At 42.3% G+C, this 20,920-nt stretch overlaps 1 protein-coding gene and 1 long non-coding RNA gene across 2 annotated transcripts; one reads left to right on the plus strand and one right to left on the minus strand.

Moving 5' to 3' along the window:
- Positions 1-3,358: 3,358 nt before the first annotated feature.
- On the minus strand, positions 3,359-18,402 carry LOC146550160 (uncharacterized). The gene is made up of 3 exons (XM_085260128.1): positions 17,932-18,402; positions 3,995-4,271; positions 3,359-3,799 (listed from the first exon to the last, which is right to left on the minus strand). The coding sequence occupies exons 1-3, from the start codon at positions 17,946-17,948 to the stop codon at positions 3,719-3,721; spliced, it is 375 nt and encodes a 124-aa protein (XP_085116254.1). The 5' UTR covers positions 17,949-18,402; the 3' UTR covers positions 3,359-3,718.
- On the plus strand, positions 10,769-20,834 carry LOC146550161 (uncharacterized). The gene is made up of 3 exons (XR_014890183.1): positions 10,769-10,934; positions 14,541-14,799; positions 18,507-20,834. It is a non-coding gene; the product is annotated as an uncharacterized LOC146550161 (long non-coding RNA).
- Positions 20,835-20,920: the final 86 nt, after the last annotated feature.

Genomic DNA, 20,920 nt, shown 5'->3' on the forward strand with positions numbered 1-20,920 from the left:
AGATGGCTTCGTGTTGGTAATGCAGTTTATGCTGATTTTCTTTAGGCCATAAATGTATTCACGAAAAATCTAAAATAATATGCGGTGCCGATATTTAATCCGAAGTGAAGATGTAAACCCAATTATAATATCAGATTCTAATACATTTCACTGCTGATATGAACACTTTCTAGAGAACTGTTTTGTTATGCTAACCTTTCTGGCGTCTTAAGATAGTGAAAAGGTGTATTTTTCATAAGATGAATCCGAAGATATATGTATTTTTTTTAAATGGTCCTACAGTCCAGTATCATGGGTTAAATTATTTTTAATTTTTTGTGCATGTGGTCAAAGATGTGTACAAATATAAAAATATTTATCAAATGCATTTACACTCATCACGAGCTTTGCAACTATATTTGTTGAGTACAATAGTCAGACTGGTTTGAGATGATAGCAAGGGAAAATTAAATCATATAACCACTCATTACAACCAAGGTGTGCAGAAGTGCATCTTACACAACACATCAGACCTTAAAGCAGATGGGCTACAGCAGTAGAACACCACACCTGGTGCAGATCCTGTCAGCTAAGAACAGAAAACTGAAGCAACAATTCACCCAGGTTTCCCAAAAGTAGACAACAGATGATTGTGATCACACATGGAAGTTTATGAGGTAGATTTCCTGCCGAAGCATAAACCAGGTGTAAAGCAGCTCTGAAGAACAATCCAGTACTAATAACATGTACCTAACAAAGTGGCAGTGAGTCCATATGTAGATACTAAACAATCATACACCTCATCATGGACTTGAAAACAAAATTTACACATTGCTGTAAATGGAAAACCTACTGAAATGTTCCAGTATAAAGCTAACTTCAGTATAGTTCACCCTTCAGTGTTAAAGAAGTCAAGTAGGACCCCACACATCAACTGTTTATTCACTTTTATTGTTTTTTCTTGTCCTGTTTGGGTGTTTTATTAAGCAGAATCACGGTCTGAATGCTTTGTTGTGCCAAACACATTTACTTTGCCAAGAGGAGCGCTGTAGACTCTCTATAGGCTCATCTTCTTAGTCTTTTTTTTTTCTTTTCTTTTCATTTTATGTTATTATCCACATTATCTGTGTAGCTATACAGTGCCGGAGCTGGCATGCTATGAGTTCCAAGTTGGAAAAAGAGAAGCATTAACGACATAAAGAGGAGACAGAAACAGAGAGTGAAAAAAAGGAGGGTAGACAAGTCCTTTATTGTTAATTCAGAGCTTATATTTGCTGTTATAGACTTTTCAGAAAAAGAAAGGCATATTTTTCACATGTATGTGCTGGAGGTTTTATATTCAGTCTAAATACTTCTTTATAATGGCTACACCAAACACGAATAATAGGATATTTCTGCTTTTGTGTTCACTTGTGTATCGTTGAACTTAATTATGATGTAATATTTTGTCCTTATGCGTGGATATGTAACAGTGATGGCGATTAACACAGTTAGTAAGTATGCACAGACACCATATGACCGTCATGACGATACTGATGCATTTTCTTCTTCACCTTGACCTTCAGGCTGTCTTTCACTTGGACAGCTTCAAAAAGGAGCTAATGATTTTGAGGTAAGCTGCGGTCCTCGGAGCCATCAGTCAGTGTCGCTCAGTAGGTCGCAAATCATACTCAACTCACTGACACACTGACCCCCCCCCCCAGGAAAGTCGTGCGTGTCGACTGATGACTGATTTGTACCAAACATGACATGTATGCTCTTCATACAACCGTCATCTGCTACGCAAAGGGTGCAGTAGCTTCACATCTCTGAAAAGCTCCTGTACAGTGCATGCCACCTATGAATGGAGTGGAAGCGGACCTGCTATAACAGCCTGCACAGAATTTCCTAATAATGTGAAAGTCAGAGCAAACATATGCGCAAATGTTGGGAAACACAAGGACAGTGTTGCCATCTAGTGGATCCTCTGAATACTCACCTTCTGGATGAGGTTTAGAGCATCGCACAGTCTGCACAAAACTCCACATCAGTTACACCTTATTCAGAATAATAATTCACACAGTGGCGCTTGTCCTGATTGCACACTAAAAGCTGCGTGGATGAAAGTGCTAATTAACCATCTTCCTTTTCTTCACTTCCTTGTTAACTTCAGAACTTGTGCATATGTCAAGGCCTGGAATTAATAGGACTTTTTAAAATGACCTTGTTTGTCCACTCTGTGAGGCGTCTGAAGGTAACATGGCTCATTTTACATCCTTGGTGAGGAGCATAGCGTGGCGACTTGAATTACCTTCCCCTCAGCTCGTCTCCCTGTGAAAATCCCATTTTCCCCATACGGTGATGGTGCAATGTGCTGAGCTCGGTGATATCTCAGGGCCCCTCCAAAGTGGAGGAGGGGCGTGCAGACATGCTTACTGCCTCCCTTTTAGAAACCATCATTTCAGCAGGATCGATAGTACGTCCCACTCAAACCATGGCTGCCAGAGTGCTCTGCCTCTGTGTGTGCGGACAGCTGCGCCGAGGCAAGTCCGAGCGAGTGGCTCACGCAGTCAAGGTGAATGATCGCATGCTGCGTCAGACACTCTGCTCCTCACTCGCTCCGAGGTGCAGTTTCTGAGGAGGACCGGTGGGTGGATGCTGTCTTAAAGCATTTGGATGCAGTTGCAGACTACATACTGATGAAGCTTCTGTAGCTATTAAATACTTCATGCAGAAAAATCTATCTCCTAGCCGGCTCACAAAAGTGCACAGAGAGTAAATAAAGATTTGCAACTGATGAAGCTCTCCTGATGGCTTTTTTGCTTACACCTCTTTCAGTGTACTGGAGGTTGAGAACTTAAATAGATTCATGGCTGTAGGTGAGAAGACTACTCAAGTTTCAGAGGACTGCTTGCAATTTAAAACGAGCAGAGTCCATTTTTGTAAAGCAGAAATCCTTACACAGCAATAAAAAAATTATCTGTATCGGTTATTAAAGAAATGAGCGTAGACAGTGAGGTTTAGAACATAATTCAGTCTGTGAATAGTGATGTCTGGCTAGCAAAAGTAGGACCCCCCCCCCAACTTTTTAACAACGATGGTCTCCCTTTTTTATGTTAAGCTATACAAGCTTCTAATCGCACTTGTATTTCCAACAGATTCATCTCCTAACATCGCAGGTAATTGGATATTCACTTTATTTAGAAGATGACATAAATTGTCAGAAATGCCTGCTGCTGTTTTTCCCATCACTGCAGCTATAATTCAGATGTCTTTTCTTGTCAAAATAAAGGTCCAAAACTAAAAGAATGTGACTTTAAAATTATGTAAAAGAAAAATATAAAGAAAGAAAAGCGGCACACTTTAAAGTTTGGGGAAAATGTTTTATTTTTATGTGCTTACGTTCCAGTTCCAGTTTATCATTTTCTGCCAAATGATGAAAAATTACACGATCAATTTGGGCAGCCTAGCATATATGAAGAAGAAAGAATAGAAAATACATAGGCTTCTGATCACTTACACGCTCTTTAAGCAGCGTCTTTGTGTGTACGTGAATCAGCAAGCATGAATTTAAGCATGTACTCTACATGTGTGACTTACAGCGTTACAATAAGGAAAGGGCATCGGCTGGGAAAGGTGAACCACTGCGGGACGCGAGGCTGTGGATGGGACAGGATGTGTGGTGCAGTATAAGCATCCCCTCTGCTCAGGTCGCTGCTCATTTGTCAAGTTGCCTGCAGACTTGAATGGTGCATTGCTGCTAAAACAGAGAGGCAATCAGCAGTGGAACGGCACACCTCCGGGGAGGGGTCCCAGGTGGATGATAGCCTTCCTGGGTGATCTGCAGATTAAATGGTGTTTTTCTCAACAAAATAAGCTCAGCTAGAGGGTTACTGCAGTAACTGCAGACAGATCTGCATTATTCTAAGGTAACCATTTCATCCTGGGGATATTTGAATAACTGATTAGTGTATTCATCAGAAATTAATCTCAGAAATATTTGCTGTGCATGTTTGGTGCTAGACGCAAAACTCACCGTGCGCATCCCAACTGGAGATAAAGCCTGCAAGTGACCGGTGTCTGATGAGGTGTAGGCCGGCATTAGCTCACACTGCTCATTAGAAAGTATCCAGGACACGCACCAGCCCTTCTCATCAGTCACACAGCGGTTCGGCAGATGGCAGGAGCAGACTCTCGCGTGGTTAAGGCTCTCCTGGCTGCCTCCATAAGGCAAGCATGCATCCACGAGCTCAGCATGGTATCCATCCAATTTGGAAATCTGCAGCGGCAACTCTTTCCTGACAGGCAGACATCTACATGGCAAGAAATTATAAACACGAATCAGTGAAATGAAACCATATTTTCTAATCTGGCTCATCAGGTGCATAAAATAATGGATGGCATGAATAAAGCCTACAGTGGATGAAGGTGTTATAACACCCTTATGCTGTCAGGTTGTTAGCAGTGTGCAATAGTTGTAGATAAAAATATACAATTAAATATCAAAGCTGTGTTCACTGTAACGCAAGATATTGACTCATTAAGCGAAGACAATAATGACGAGTTTTCAGGCAAAGCTTAAAGACAATATTAATGTGATGCTCCGTATTTAAATCATTGTTGGGGATATTTTAAATTTCCTTTACTGTTGAGGGGGGAAAAAGCAACAATTTAATCCAACTACTGCATGTGTGTTAAGAGGGTCCAGCGTTCCTCTGAGCCATAGGCGTTCATTGTCATAAAACACGAGCCACACTTTTATTGTCTCTACAACGGTCACAAAAAAACCAAAGAAATGAATTCAGGCGCACATGCAGTGTTAGGCTGCCAGAAATACCAAATGTTAATTAATCTGTGGATGAAAATAGTTTCCAAATATCCGGTGCTTACTCCTGTTTGAGTAAAAAACTACAGTCCCATCTGTTTCAGAAAATTGCTGATCCAATTTTATTATTAAAAACAAAACAAAACTATATGTCCATGATTCATTTTGAAGATTTTCATCAGGGATTGCAGCTGAGCACTACAAGCAGGCTCAGAAATGGGAAGAACTGGGAAAGCAGACAAGCAAGCAATGAATTTTTGGTTGTTTTTCAATTCGTTTATTTAATTTGTGTACACTTTAAAGAACACTAACTGTTGCAGACTTGAAATGAGTGTGGAGTTTTTTTCAATAGTACACATGAAGTGGGAGTAATGCGCTGTAATTAAAATTGTGTATAATGTCGATTTAATTCGGTGTAGCTATAAAATTTAACAAAAAAAAAAAAAAAGCAGACTAAAAGCAGTATAAATGAAAGCCATCAGTAAAAATAATGTTAACCTTTCTTCCTCCTAGACTACCTCTGATTTTGAGTCGGGCTTTTTCTGTTTAACACTCACTCGTTTAGCCGTGGATTTCTTTTGGTGAAGACAGTGAAAATGTGAAGAATCACCCCGGAGCCTCTGCCCCTGCTTCTGCTGCTAAAATGGGTCGCAGGCAGATAAACACATCAACAGGCCACTCTGGAGGAACCTATATATTATATATCTTTGTCCCTTTGTGTTACCTGTTTGTGGCAGTAACAAATGGCAATAGTGAATGTAGGCCAAGAGACAGCACAGATCTCTATATGACACACTTGTTATGGAGGATATGGAGCGCTCCTCCAAAAACCGGGAAGGCAGAATATAGTCCAGCACAAAACAAGTGAAAAAAAGACCACACCAACAGGCTGCATGCAAGATGAACAGGACACGCACACATAATTATGGACACCCATTGGTTTTGTTCAAAAACATGAAGACAACAGTGTCTCAAAGAGGACAATCATAACGTCACCAACACAGGATGTTAGGATGATTTCATGGTGATGTTTTTGTGTCAGCTTCTTTCATTTCTTCCCATAAAGAAATATAGAAATTTAGTTGTGAAATGTTATATTTACAGGTATGAATTTTAGGCATTTACATGACATTGCTTTTTTTTGTTTTATTTTTTTTCTCAAAGACAGTCAAATGGTAACCCCCCCCCAAAAAAAAAAATCCATGTATTTTATTTTTGTTTGTCTTAAAAATATGGCAATCAAACAGAAACTTGAAAAGTTCAGACAATTGAAGTTAGTAAAAAATAATAATAATAATAATAATGAGAGTCTGATTAACATCTGGGGACGGGGCATGTTTAATACTACTTAAGAGGCATTGGCTCTTCTTTAAACAGCACATTGTGTTACGCTGGTGTGCAGACTCAGGTCTGGTATTTTCATGCTGAAATAAGCAAGACCTGCTCTTATTTCATCACATGACTCAACACCTTGTGTGTCCCCAAACCTGTGCCCCCAGTAGAGCTTTCACTGCCATTCATTCAGTGGATAGAGAGAGAAAAGCTTCTTTGGATTTTTTTTTAAATTATGTGTAACAAAGATGATGAAATCCCCAAGTTATTAGCAATTTCACACTGAGAAGCATGATTTGCCGACACACTCTTCGAAGGAGTGCTGGATGTTAACCCTTTAAAGCCTGAACCATGAAACGAATGCCATATCTTTTTTTTTAATGGAGTATTTATTGGACCTTCTAACAAAGGTTTAAAAAATAGATCTGAATTAGTATACATGAGTTTTAATTTGTACCATATTTGCTACAACTGGTATTTGCTTAAAATGTATTGTGCAATTTATTTAGGTTTGAGAGGTCTGATGGTGTAGAAGTCTCAAAAACTCACGTATCAAATAAGATTTGTTTGGAAGTTAAGGACGTGTTCTGTGTCATCCTGCTACCCCATCCACACTCTAGCAGTTAAACCCTATTTTTTTTTTAATCACTAACCACAAATTTCACACTCCTTGTTTTTTACTGTATCAAGAGGATGGGCGTGTTTCCTTACAGCGAAGAGTAAACAGACACCTTATTGTCACATTATGAAGCCTTTGACGCTTCCAAACTACCTCGCATCTCTTGTCTTTTTCAAGCTAAATAAACTAAACTCAGCTCATAATCCAATAAATACTTAACTTGTTTACACTAACCTTGATACAGTTACTATATTTCACACAATCTCCAAACTGGCTTTGAAATAGGGACCAATTTTGAGATCTTAAAACTATATTACTAATGGTTTTCTTCATTCTTTGTTCTTCTGTTCTCTTGTTTGTGCCTGCTGATTGTATTCTTGTGAATTCACCTTCATTCTCAATGAGAATATTAAAGTGCCCGATTACATACAGGTTAAATAGATCAGCCTCACAAGATGCTCATTTCTTAATCTTATAAACGTAATTAGTTGTTAAATAGTGCAACATCATGTGTGTTTTATCTTTGTTTCAGTATCTGATGTGCTCTTTGAGGTATTTTCAGTTAAACAGATCACTGCAATCTGTTTTTATTTACATTCTGTGTGGCATGCCAGATCTTACGGAAACTGGGTTGTTCACGGGCATGCTTGAAATTATTATAGCTGTATGAGAGCTTAATCGAGACTTTCCAGCTGCAGTCTCTCCCTCTTAAGGCTGATGTGGGCATTATGCTTTGCTCCAGCGCCAGTGTAGAGAGCAGACTGGCTGGTGCTGACACTGACAGCTGACAGAGCTGCCGCTCATTCACAACAGAGCAGCCAGCTGTCACAAGTTCAGCCTCTCGCTATTATATCAATCCATCACAGCCCTGTACTACCATCTCTCTCATACTGAGGGAGAAACTGATGACACCCTGCACTTCATATGTTTCACATATCAAGCTCGGCCTTCAAATCGGGATCTTTAATATCAGGGGGTTAGTAATACTGTAAGAGATTCTTTCAAAATCCGTATCAGGAAATAAAAGATATCTTGGACCGCTCCACTCGCCGGGAATTCACACTTCACAGTGTGTTTGTCCCTCTGCGTGCTTACAGTCCTTCCAGTATAACCACATTTGATCTGTTGTGTCATTAACAGTGTCTTTTTCACTCGACTTGGCCTTGGGAGGAATCTCATCAGCTTTACAAAATGAGGTCAGCAAAGAAGCACTGGTGCAGTCAAACACACCACCTTATTCTACGAAGTCAGGAACGCTGCATTCAGTCCATCTCCGTAAGACTGACTGACTGAAGTGAGCAGAGATTTTTGCCAGCTCGCCTCAACCTCCTTCCTGAGTCCAGTTTTCATCAGCAATGTCACATTTCCTACGCCACCTTAAAACCCTCTAACATAGCATTCAACTCCAACTACGCTCCAGATTTCTGTATTTTTTATTTATTTTTTTGCTGCATCTTGTCAGATGCTCAGAATTTTGCTGTGCTGTAAAAACCAAACGAAACAAGGTGTTCACAGAAAAGATGGTAAATCTACACCTTCAAAAGAAGTCTGTCCTCAGTCAAGGCAATTCTGCTTTTTGACTAAGGACTACTGAGAATTACTCTGAACTGATGTGTAAACCAAGCAGGCTGCTGAGCTTGTGAATCAATGTGTCTATTATCTTTTCCGGACAGATCAATGAAGCTGAGGAATGAGCTATGAATGGCAAAAAGAAAGAAAAAAAAAAAAGCCGCACGTAAACTCACCAGGCAAGCGTTACAGCCTTCTCCATTATTTGCGGGAGTCAAGATACTTGACAGATAACCTTTATTCTCACGGTTTAGCGTTAACCTCAGTTTAGTCAAAGAATTACTAAAAGACGACCGGCTGCTGTGGCACAAAGAACCAAAAAGGCAATTAGTTGCTAAAATTGATTAAGTCTTCTGCAAGAGTGTATTCACACGTCCACTGAACTAAGCATACCGAATAGATGAAACAACTTTGAATTTATACGCTCACATAATCTGTGAGGCTTTACAAATATTTACCCACTGTGTCCTTGGCTGGGACAGTGTCAGAGAATATTAAGTCAAGTGGAGAAGCAAAGGCGATGAAGTGACAGTAGCCAGGTAAAGCATACAGAGGTAATCTAATAGGACATGTAAAAGGGCCCCTCCTCATGGCTTATTCATTATAAGGGATGCCATTACTGAAAATGGCGTGGGGTATGTGAGAGATATGCCAGCAGGGGCATTTTCCCCGGTGTCAGTGAGTACAGACGAGAGGATGGATGCTGCGAGGATCAGCAGACTGATGCAGCTGCAGCACTGAATGCAGATGGTACATGCAGAGAGTGCTTGCCCATAGCTGATGGATAACAGTGCTCGTCTGATGCAGATATGGACACTGACTGATATCAGCAGCTGATTCCCAATATTGCATTACATGAATTTTGCTGATTCAGCAATCTGTGCAAATAACTGTGTCTTAATAAAAGCAGAGGATACAGGCAAATTAACGAGAATCCTTTCATATAATACACACACACACACACACTCTAATATGCTTAAAACTGCTACACATAACCTTTGAGTGCACAGAGTCAAGGTTAACGTGAGATGTATGCAGTTCTCCTCATTCTCCTCCACAAAATGTGGGATCACGGGGTGCAACTTGGGGCCCAAGTCATATTGGAGGAGAGAGGAAAAAAAAACAAAAACTTGCTGCTGCAGTTGGAAGCAGACAGCGCTGCACTGCTGCAGAGAACAGCCAAGACGCTGATGCCTCGAAACGCTTTCAAACAGAAGCACCATTATCTGTACACTGCCCGTGCAGCGCGCTGCAAATGTCATCGCTGAAAGCCGGGAAGTGTAACACCAGGCGCATTTCCATAAGGAGTGCAAAAAGAGAAGTTCAACCTCAATGTCTGACTGAATGATGGATGATCTCACTCTCACAGAGTTGTGCAACGCACAAGAGACAAATTCGGTTGGTCAAGATATTTCTATATTTTAGCGCACTGCAGAATAGCACCAGTGGAGCAGTGCATCTTGGGTAATGAAAGGTAGGTATTAGGGATTGCAGATTAAGGACATTTTACCGAAGGAAATGTTGTACCTAGAAGAACTGTACAACTTTGAGAGAGAGAGGGGGAGCTCTGAAATGAATGCATTAATTTACTGCCTGTGTGATTATTACTCATTCATCATAATGCCTGGAGACACCGTTTCCCATACGCATTTGGTGTGCTTTGTGTTTATGTACTGGCTTGAAAAATTGCTCTTAGTTACTGGTTAGATTATAATAAATCACGCAACTTTTCCCCCAATAAAACCAGATGACAAATTTGATTTAAAAGCACTGATTTTCCTAATTCACTCAAACGGCTTCACATTTAGTGATCTCAGATTAATTAAACATTCTTTAAACGTCATCATTTTTCAAACCATACCTGAGGACAGCCTCCCAGATTTTTATTTTTATTTTTGTGTGTGTGTGTGTTTATGAGGAAATTGGATTTCAGTGATTTTGGATACTGTGACAAGGGGGAGATGGCCTCTGCGTGGAGCAGGGACAGTTCCTCATTGAGGTTTTGAGCACCCTCATATCTCAAAGCAGCTTTTGCTGTGGTGTGAAAACGAATAAAAGAGGATGGCGAGTTATGTGTGCGGCGGAGGGGGTGGTGGGGAGGCGTGTAGGTGGGGGTGGGGGGGGTCTCTCCTGTGAGGAGTCCTTTACACTGATGATTCCCGGGGGTGTCGACGAGGAGGAAGGTTTGCTGAGGGGGTACATGGAGGAGAGGAGGGCAGACTGAGGATAAGCGCACACACACACACACACAAACACACACACTGACCCTGGAGGTTGCGTTCCCCTTTAAAAGTCCCATCCCACTCAGATACGCAGAGCTCATGCAGGATCTGCTGCGGCAGTGGGGGAACACTGCTGAGCTGTGCAGTTTATGCTGCCAGCAAGCGTGCAAAGAAGAGGAGGGGGAGCAAGCGTGTACAGGAGGAGGAAGAGGAGGAGGAGAAAGGAAGAGAGAGAGAGAGGGAGAGAGAGAGAGCAAACAATGTCATTCTGTTCAGGAGGCAATGCTGCAGTCAAGTTTGCCGCGCCATGAAAGCACATCACCAGCAACCAGGAGGCTCAGAGTGAGTGCAGAGAAGTTTTCCTCCTCTCCTTCCTGTGTGAGAGATGCGGTCAGAGGCTGGTCCGTAGGTATACCTTCCTTTCCTCTCTAGTCTTATTTAACTTGTTTGCCTTCTTCTATGATGAGCTCTTCTTTCTCTAGGTTTGTATACTTTTTTTAATTATTATTATTATTAAACGAGCCTTGCAGGAGTTGATATGTGTATGTCGGTGTGCATGCCTGCAGTGTTAGAGCTCCTGGCAGCTTCTGTCTCATCAGTTTCAGCCTCCTCTGCACCAGCATTAAACCAGGCAGCAGTCTGCCAGAAAACCAGTCAGTTAGCAGTCAGGCTCCACTGCTCCCTCATCCATGTTTAACACATGGTACAGGCTGGAAATAGCAGCCAGCGTGTCAGATAGCGGCTGGTCCAGAGGACTCGCTATTTGACACAAGGACAAAAAAAACTCACCAGGATGCAGAGTTCTCCACACCAGTGGAGAGTTTCATCTTTGCTGACCTAGCTTTTAAGAAGACGACAGGCAGCCTGAGCTCTACTTTTCTCGGCTAGCTGTGCATTTATGTTAACCAGCGTGTTTTCATTGCAAGTATGATGCTGGGAACTGGTGAGAAGGATTTTTCAAGGATCTTGGACTGTGTGAGTGTCTGAGTGCTAAATGGGGAAATGAGAATGAGGCTACAGTGGCCTGTTTGGGACAAGGGAGCTGTGGTGCAGTCATGAAGTTGTGCTGTAGTTACTGGGACTTTTCTGCCATCCTATAAGGGGATTTCACATCAGAGTGCTACTCTGTAGAGACTTTGGCACTAAACTGTGGAAGATGAATGCTTTCTGTTTCATTTAGATATTAAGTTTTAGTCTTTTAAAAGACGTCCTAGAGCAGGACCAGTCTTTTCTATCGTTGCAGCAGCAATATTTCAGCAACTTTGCTCTAAAAGAAGACGTTGCTACTTTTGTTTCATTGCAGCATCTCTGTTTCAGAAACAATGTATAAATTGTTTATGGGGGTTAAAGCTTCTTATAAAAGTCAAAGTATTACAAATGCTTGGAAACCAGTATGGAAGGTGTGAATGGTGAATTCACTTGGCTACACGGTCAGCTCTGAGTTCACCTCGGGTAACTGTGCTAAGACCTTGAAAAAGCCGGCCCTGCATTGTCAGTTTGGTGAGGCTGGAGTCCAAGGCGTTTCTCTGGACTTTCTGTTTCTCCCCACTGCAGACAGACGGGCACAATGATGATCACAAACTGTACTAAAGGGTCTGTGCTACATCCGGAGCTTGACATCATCTCGGAACATCTGCAGTTCTCCTGCTCACACTTTCTCTGAGGGTGGGTGCTACACTGCCAGCGAAGGGAACTGCCGCACTCACCTGATGTTCCTTGCACCTCGCTTCTGCCCTCCCCCCACCTCCCACCTTCTCTCCTTCTCCTCCTCCTCTTTCCTCATCTCCAATTTCTCTACTGTAGTCTCTCTCAGAGGTACAGTTGCCCAGCAGAGCGCCTCACCGGCATGCTTTGCACCTCTGTGATTCTGCCCCCTCCTCCTCCTCCTCTCTCTCTCAGCCACGCACCCCCCACCCCTCCGTCCCTGCTGAAAAAGTATGCAGCACATGCTCTCACCATCCTCCTTGAGCAATTTGCTTGAGTGAATATAGAAAGGAGAGAGAGAGAAGCAGGAGACAGAGAGCCAGCAGCAGAACAGCAATCCTGCAGTGTCCTGCAGCAGCTGAGTTCCTGCAGTGCTGGCCTGTAATGGCACACATGCAAGAGTGCGCACACACACACACGCACACACACGCGCACACACACACACACACAGAGGAGGAAATACACCAAAGAGCATCATTCCCTCTCAGAAAATCTCAGACAGTCCTGATGTCACATGACCCTGCATGGCAGAGCAGGCCGTCCTGCAATGTGCTGGACTGTGCTGAGCTTAGAGACAGAGGCAGAGAGAGCGAGAGGGAAAGACCCCCCCACCCCCAACCTCCCCTACCCCCACACACTGCCCATGGAGCACCACAGGGAGGCACTGGTGAGATTAGCCGATTGCCCCCCCTCCCTCCCCTCTGATGGTGCATTGTCCCGTTCCAGCACTCCAGTTCCGATGATGTAATCAATGCAGCAAGCTTTGAACTTGCTGGGCTAGGGGTTCCTTCTCCCACCCCCCCATCCCAAACTGACACAGATGCAAATCTCAGGCTTCAGCTGCAGTCTGTTGCAGGTAGGAGGATGAATAACTACAGTTCTGTACTGAAGTGCAGGGATACGTTCCAGTAAGCGGGGCTACGTCAGCGGATACCCATATTTCACTCATGAGTAAATTGCATAAATTATCAGCCAAGTCAGTTGGTGAAACTACTGCCGGCACTTTGTGAAAATACTTCTGTGCGGTGCCGCAACACCACTTCCAATAAATTAAGGCAGCTAACGGCAGGAAAATGAACCTTGTCTACTCTTTTACAAAGCTGCCTCTCTAGTTGCTGTTAAGGGGTGGGCAAAGACGAGGCTCCGAGCCGAGCCAAAAGTGCTTTGAGCTCTTTCAGGGCGTAACATCACGGTGACTTTGCTCTTTCATTGATAAGGTCATCAGTCTGTTGACAGGCTGCAGTGAAGAGCAGCAGCACTGATGTACAGTGCAGCTTCAGAGATGCTCAGGCAGCCAAACTCAGACCATATAGTAGCAGGTGAGTTTTGCTGAGCTGGCTCCTACCGCTGTTCCCAGAATCTGCCTAGTGATCAACTTCCACTACAGCAGTGATGAACCGGCATCAGGCCTGCTCTAGTAACGGAAAAAAAAAAAACCCAGCTAACAGCAAAGCAGGTTTGAATAATTAGCACTCATGGATGCTGATGATTCTGCACATTTAATGCAGTTTAATGTGTCAGCAGATAAATGGACACGTAAAGCACACTTGTATACTGCACCTTTTCTTTTCTCGCTGCATTAATAAACAGTTTAGAAATTTTGATTTCACTAAAAAATGTCACTTTTCCAGGAAGCAATTAATTTTCACAGCGTTTCATATCTTTGCTGATGCGTTCTCTGTGATTTTTTGCAGTTTCATAATTCATGCCGACGGACTTCATCTGTAATTGATGTGACCCGCTGAGTTACTGGAAAAAACAAAACAAAAAACCCAACGAAGATTTAATGAATCAGCACCTTTTATTAGTATGCTATAAACTATTTGTTCTTCTGTGCTAAAGATTAAGTAGGACTAACTGCTAATAAGAGCATGGGTGAACAACAGCTCTGTAAAAGACATTTCATCTACTTGAATCTAAATTCAGCTTCAGCTGACAAAGACTGGGAGGTTGGGACAGAGACATTTTGAGCTGCTTCCACCGGCAGGACACAGAAAGTGAAAAGACAAAGCAGTCACCGCCTGCAGCCAGACGTGGGCCAGGAAGTCAGAGCAGTTTTTTAAAAAAGCGCTCCTCTGTCTAACACATTTTCAGCAGTCGTCACCCATTAGAGCATCTCCTCATCTCTGCTTCTGACTTAAATGACTTAAGCATGTCACACAGAATAAGTCATAATGCACCTTCGAAGACTAACTCATGTGTTAAAGTGCTCAGACTGAAAGCTATGCTAACTGACCAAAGCAGGCTGAGTCATGCTGGGTCTTTTCTGGGTTTCCCCCCTCTCTGATCCTCTGCTCCTCCCCCTGTGCAGGCTCATACATCCAGCCCGGCTGTTGGTGGCGTGTTGGAACATGCCTTGACTTGTTGTACTGCCTGACTGAACAGACAGAGAGAGAGAGAGGCAGCCACAGGAGGAGAGGCAAGAGGCTGGTGGTCAACAGTTTTTCCAGAGTGAAGTGACCCACACATCGGGAGAGCCCGTGAACAGACTCCTGTTGATGCCAACACGTTGAGTGCACCCGCTGGAGATCACGCTGGATGGTGGACCTCTGCTGCTGCCTGGCTAACTGGTGAGTGTCCAAACTGTGTGTAAACAGATGCCTCTGACATACACAACAATGCTACAGCTGAACACTTCTGAGGACCTGTGCACTTCTGCTGAAACTGAGTGAAATTTTCAGAAACACCAACTAGTTCAGGGGAATTAAAATGATGCCAGGCTGAGGCCTTCAGATCAGCCTGTAAATCTAAATTAGAAAACGATAATTTAAGCCACTGCAAGTAGTAGAAGCGTCCAAGCTTGAGTTTTGATGCTGGCTTAATCCCATGGTGACTACACAAAAGGTTAGCGAAAGCTATGATACACCCAAACACAGTACCCAGTTGCACAGTGGCAGGATGAGTGACCCTTTCATCATCTCGTCTTGATCCTCACGGAGAAGGGCAGCTGTTTTTGTTATTGTTTTCTCTGGTATTCATAATGAAAGCCAGTTTTCCAACAGGAGACCCAGCAGGCCGCATCTTTCCCCTCCTGAAAAGCCCCAAGAGAGCCGAGAGCGAAAGGCTTTATAACAGGTCCTCGTTTCTCAGAAGTGATTTGTATCTAGCGGGATCTGATTCGAGTTTGCGACTAGACGGTGTGACAGACGATTCGAGCGGCCCTGGTTCTCAGAAGACAAGTGTCATCAGCATGTCAGTCAGGAAGCGAAATGAGATTAGGAACAGTGTACACAGAGAAGCAGATAAACGAAGGCCAGTCTGTCCACGCTGGCACACATTATCACACAGCACTGATAAACCCTACTGTAAAAACTCATGCAGGCCGGTAAAAACTCAAATACATTAATCACCCGAGAACTCAGGTGATAATCATTTAGTGTCCAACACGCTATGATCTGTGTATTTTAGTTGTGTGTGGTCAAGCAGGAAGATAGTTACTGGGGAAACTCTTTTTTTCCCCTCTCTCTGGCAACCAGGGGTAGTGCAAGCTGAGTGTGAGACTCCGTTCTATTTAATTATTAACACACTGCAGTTTGGCGTGTAGATTCATTTAGCTCAAACCCAAATATGCTTTAAAATTGTTCTAAAAATAAAAGTTTAAAAAAAAAAAAGACTACGAGAGGCTAAGCTCGCATGTCATGTATGCCGATGTGAGCGTGTTGTGCATGTGTTAAACTGCTCAGCAGCACGGCCCTTCAGTACATACTGATGTCACTGTTTGCCATCAGATGATTAGGTTTGTGGAAGCGTTGATCAACCAAGAAATGTGCAGCAGTGACATGAGGAGAAACGGGGAAGTGAGGTAAAGTGGGTGAATGTGATTTTTTTTCTCTCTCGTTTGGATTACACATCGTGAGGCCTGACAGCAGAGGGATCCACCATGATGAGGAAGTATAGGCCAGCCTGGGGTTTGTACACGTGTGTGTGTGTGTGTTTTGGTGAAGTGTTGCTGGGGAAAATTGTTGCCTGGAGGCTGAATATGTCAGAAACTGTAGACCTACAGAGTCCCACGGTTATTTAAACAAAAGCTATTCTGAGGCAAACGCTATGTGCACCATGTGCAATGTTACATTTGACACTCCAGATTACACACGTCTAACACTAACACAAATCTTTTTGTGTTTTTGTGTGTGTGTGTTTTTACGAGTCAATTTTAATCTGATATTTAAAGCTTTTAGTTACACCACAAAGGACCAAATGATGCTCTCTTACAAGCCATCGATGACACGTTAACATCTTAAACCAGGCTTGTTCATTTACATTAGCTTTCACGGTTTTCCTTTTCAAATTAAAAATAAATAAATAAAAATCATAATTTAGCAACAGGAAAATACATATTGGATCAAAAAGGACAATAAAAATGTTTAGTTTCACAAGGGTATTTTTAAGGGAATATAAAATAAAACTTTAAATATTTTTTAAAAGACTTTAATTTGTTTATAATAATTAAACATTAATGATTTTGTTTTGATCTTCCAAAAAATACCAAAACACTTTTTCCCCCAAATCTTTACTGTCAAGGTTTTATTTTGTTAGATGACAGTCGATTAATTTAGAAAACAACTCGTACTGCGATATGAGTGGTGTGAAATAATAAGTATGAAAAAACCTGATATCACTAACAATGCACACGTGAAAATGAGATGCAATTTTGTTCGTGTTGTGCACTTCCTCCACCTCCCTGTGCACACAGAGTGCAATTAATTTGCCACAACAAAGATAAAACGCACAATAAGCAAAACGCTAAAAAAAGAAAACACTCGATGAAAAGCGTTATTGTTATCTTTTCATTTAGCTTGTGCAGATGTGGTGATAATAACAAAAATTTAGTGTTAGCTGCATCGTCTGGACACATCCCCCTCCAGCTAAATTAAGATGTACTTAACAGGTTAAACCACAAAACAGCATTTATTTATCCGGTTAAATCCCTTACTAAGTCCGCTCGAGCAGTATTCATCCACACCTCTGACTAATATTTGTAAAAAAGGGTTTTTTTCCCCAGGTTTGGACAATACTACGGAAATATTACAATAGGGAAATCTGTGAGGAGAGGTGAGCCGTGCCTGAGGCTTTAAATGCATTTGTGGAAAGGCTTGTTAGTCGAGGCTCGCTGCTGTTTGCTGTGAGAGGCGGTGGGGCGGCCGGCCATTCATTTAGCAGGCAGGGTTTTGTTTTCCCTGCCATTCTTCGTTCCTGTATCAGGATTACCTCAAGGTCTGAACAGGAAGGAATTCCTGTCATCATGTGCTCAGCGAAGGCGGCATCTAACTCGCTGCGAACGCACAAAGGGACAAGGATGCAGCTGCTTGGTGAAAGCAGGTCAAGGTGCGACCTCTGCGTTTGTCTGTGGACATCAGTTGTGCATGTGTGTGTGTGTGTGTGTGAAGACAGACGCTGACAAATACAAATTTTGTGTTTGTTTCAGGCAAGAAGCTTCAGAGCGTCATAAAGTGCTTTCTTAGAATTTCAAAAAGGTCAAAATGCTTAAACCACAAATAAAAACGCTGGAATTTCCAGTTATACAACCAAAAAGTACGTCACAAGATAGACCAGAAGCCGACGCAGAGGGCCACAAATAGCCTTGCTGCAGAATTCAGAAGCAATAACAGCGGATAGTTGATGTAATTCAAACTGTTTGTTTTCCAGACGTTCCTCCCTCTACGGAACGTCTTCTCTTCCTTCGTTTAAGAGCATGTGCCTACCGGTCTCTAGTATCCATGCTGTCCTGCGAGCAAAGCAGTGTCCACAGGGAGACGACAGTATGGAGCGGTCAGCCAGCCCAAAATAGCACTGCAGCGAGCAAACGCAACTGATAGCGTTGTAGCTGTGGTCCCTGAGGTACACAAACACAGACTAGCACTGTATGGAGCTAGGGTAAAAAAAATTACATTAAACAAACAAACAAACAAAAAAAAAAGACATAAACCCCCCCCCCCAAAAAAAAGCAGAAGCAAGGCTGGCAGCCACACAAATAGTTGAGAGCTAAATCAAACCGAGCTTTTTTGTTGCAAAATCATGAGTCATGGCAAGCCTATTCTTAGTTCAGGGGTGTTTGTGTTTGCCAAAGTTGTGTGCACTTAAAGTGATGCTGCACAAACCGGCTAGGAGGAGATCAAGAAATCAGTTTGGAAACAAGCTCGGGGGTTCACTTCATGAAGCGGAACGTGGGCTCGTCTGTGCGTTGTAGTTGTGTAAATCTCAGTCAGGGAGCAGAAAGGGCCTCTATACTTATACACTTAATGAACAACTACTAACATTTCCTCCTGCTTTCTTACAGAGCTGCCAGAGCACCACGCCACCCTCGAGGTGAGGGGGGGGGCTTTCAGTGTGAGGCCACTGCCTTCCAACAACCACCAACAACACCATCACCACGAAGCTGGGAATGGAAAGCGTCAGCAGTGCCAGGCTCGCAGGTGGACACATGCACCAAAGACCAGTCAGGACCCTGCTGGGGAGAGCAAGCCCGGAGTCGGGTGGTTGGACGCGGCTGCTGTGGGTGTTTCTCTGGCAGTGTCTTAGCTGGTTGTTGTGAGGAGTGAGAATGAAGCAATCAGCAAGTATACTGCCGCAGAAATTCTTCGCAATAAGAAGCCCCGGGATCACAGCTGAGAGGGAGGAAACTGGGAGCTGGCACTGTAAGTTTTCGACCCTCCTAAGAGAATTAACTGAGGAGAGATCGACCGAGCGCACGGCCTCCGCAATATTTAGAAAATGGATCAAAGCGTCAAACTTCCACACTGTCTGTTGCACTATCATGATCTTCTGCTGCCATCTTGTGACTGAAAGCAAACCTCCCGGCATGCTTTTGATCAAACGCTGCTGCGCCAATTTGTGAAACCTTTGCCTTTTTTTTCCTTTTCATTGAGACAAAACGAAAGCCCTTTCATTCAGAAAATACAACTTGGCTTACTATGACTTTTTTCAGTTGCAAATGCATGTTTTTGATCCCTTAATTTAATTTGCTCCATAGATATTTCTGGATGTAACGCACAAACAAAAAGAAAGTGGATATGATTAATTCTTGATTTATGTGCCTGATATTTTATTTGTGACATATTGCTGCTGTAGAAAAGGAGCATTATAAATAAAGTTAGATAAATACTGATTTATATATTTTCCTCTTTCCTTACTTAACACAAGAATTTTGTAATAATGCAAAAGTGTTGCAGAAAGGCCCTTTGGACTACATTTAAAAAAGAACACTTTTTATTTAGTGCATGATGAGAATATTTCTGTGTGACCAAAGACGACCTAATAAGATAAGATAAGATAACCTTTATTAGTCCCACACGTGGGACTAATGTGTGCAGATGAGTCAGGTGCACATTAATTTAGGCTTTCTCACACACACACACACACACACACACACACACACACACACACACACACACACACACACACACACACGATGTTCTTTTGATTTTTTCTCCACTCTATCTCAGAATCTCTCACCGTTATTGTTGATGCTCGATACAAAACAGTGTCTTAAACTGTCTGTCGATGGCGTGATTCAGGCGATAATGCAGATGCCGAGTTGGCTGCAGTCTGCAAGGGAAAAAAGACAAAGAAAAAAAAACCCCAATGTTCTGCTGCACTGCTGCAAACACTAAAACAAGGGGGTTGCAGGTTTTTCTGGGCTGCAGTAATGCAGAAGCAGTAAAAGTCCTGCCCTGACACAAGGTCACCGCTCCGAGGGCTCTAAACCGTTTTACATCACACTTCTTTGGTAAACTGCAAATCACAAGGTCACCAAAGAATCATCAGCACTCGGGACAGGAGGCAAGCCAGATGTTAGTTGTTAGCTTCTCCTTTATTTCTGTGCACAGTGAACTCGTCGCTAATAGAAATGTAATTTCAGGCAAAATTATGCTTTTATTTAAAAATGAACTTATTGCCCCAGAAAGCTGAGATTCCAACTCTTACTGCAGGATGGGTTACCGTGAATTCACTCTTTAAAAAATTAATTGGTCCTTTGTCTACATTTAAATTCACCCATGAAGGCTTTTATATTCATGATCGGGTGTTTTAAATAACTAGTCATTTAACCCATGCTTCAGATTTAATCACTTTCACACATTTGCAGCTTTTTCCCTTTTTTGTATACCTGAGGATTAATACAGGGAGGTTTTGGATACACAATTTTAAATGCTTTTTTTTTTTTTTTACCTTGCAAAGAAGAATGAAGTGAAACCATGAAAATATTTGTTAGATGCAATCTATGTCCTGTAGTTTACAAGATCATCAAATAATTCAAATAAAAACATTTCAATGTTTCAATTTTCTGCTGCCCATCATGTTCACAGCTGATGTACTTTTAAATTATGTTTTGTTTCGCTTTTATTTATTCAGTTCCTCTGTGCTCTTTGATGACACTTCTGCTTTGGTGCCACCACCTATTCATGTGTTTTGATTGCCTACTTTGCAATACTGCACTTTCTGAAGCCAAAATTCAGTCACTTTTTATCAACTTCTACATACATTTATATAAAAATGAATGCGTCTTGTTATTCAATGCACTTGCGCCAGATTATATTTATGTGAAGTGTATCTTTTTTTTTCCATGTACAAAATAGTTATTAAAATAAAATCAGACGTCATTTTCTAACCTGAGCAGCGAATCCTTTTATGCGAAACCATGACAGGAATGGGGAAGCGGTTTCATCATGCTGTCATGTGCCGTGTGCGGTACTT

Source organism: Mchenga conophoros, linkage group LG20 (assembly GCF_057382185.1).
Source record: "Mchenga conophoros isolate Kocher_MC1m ecotype Shallow Benthic linkage group LG20, M_conophoros_male_GT1.1, whole genome shotgun sequence".
NCBI lineage: Eukaryota > Metazoa > Chordata > Actinopteri > Cichliformes > Cichlidae > Mchenga > Mchenga conophoros.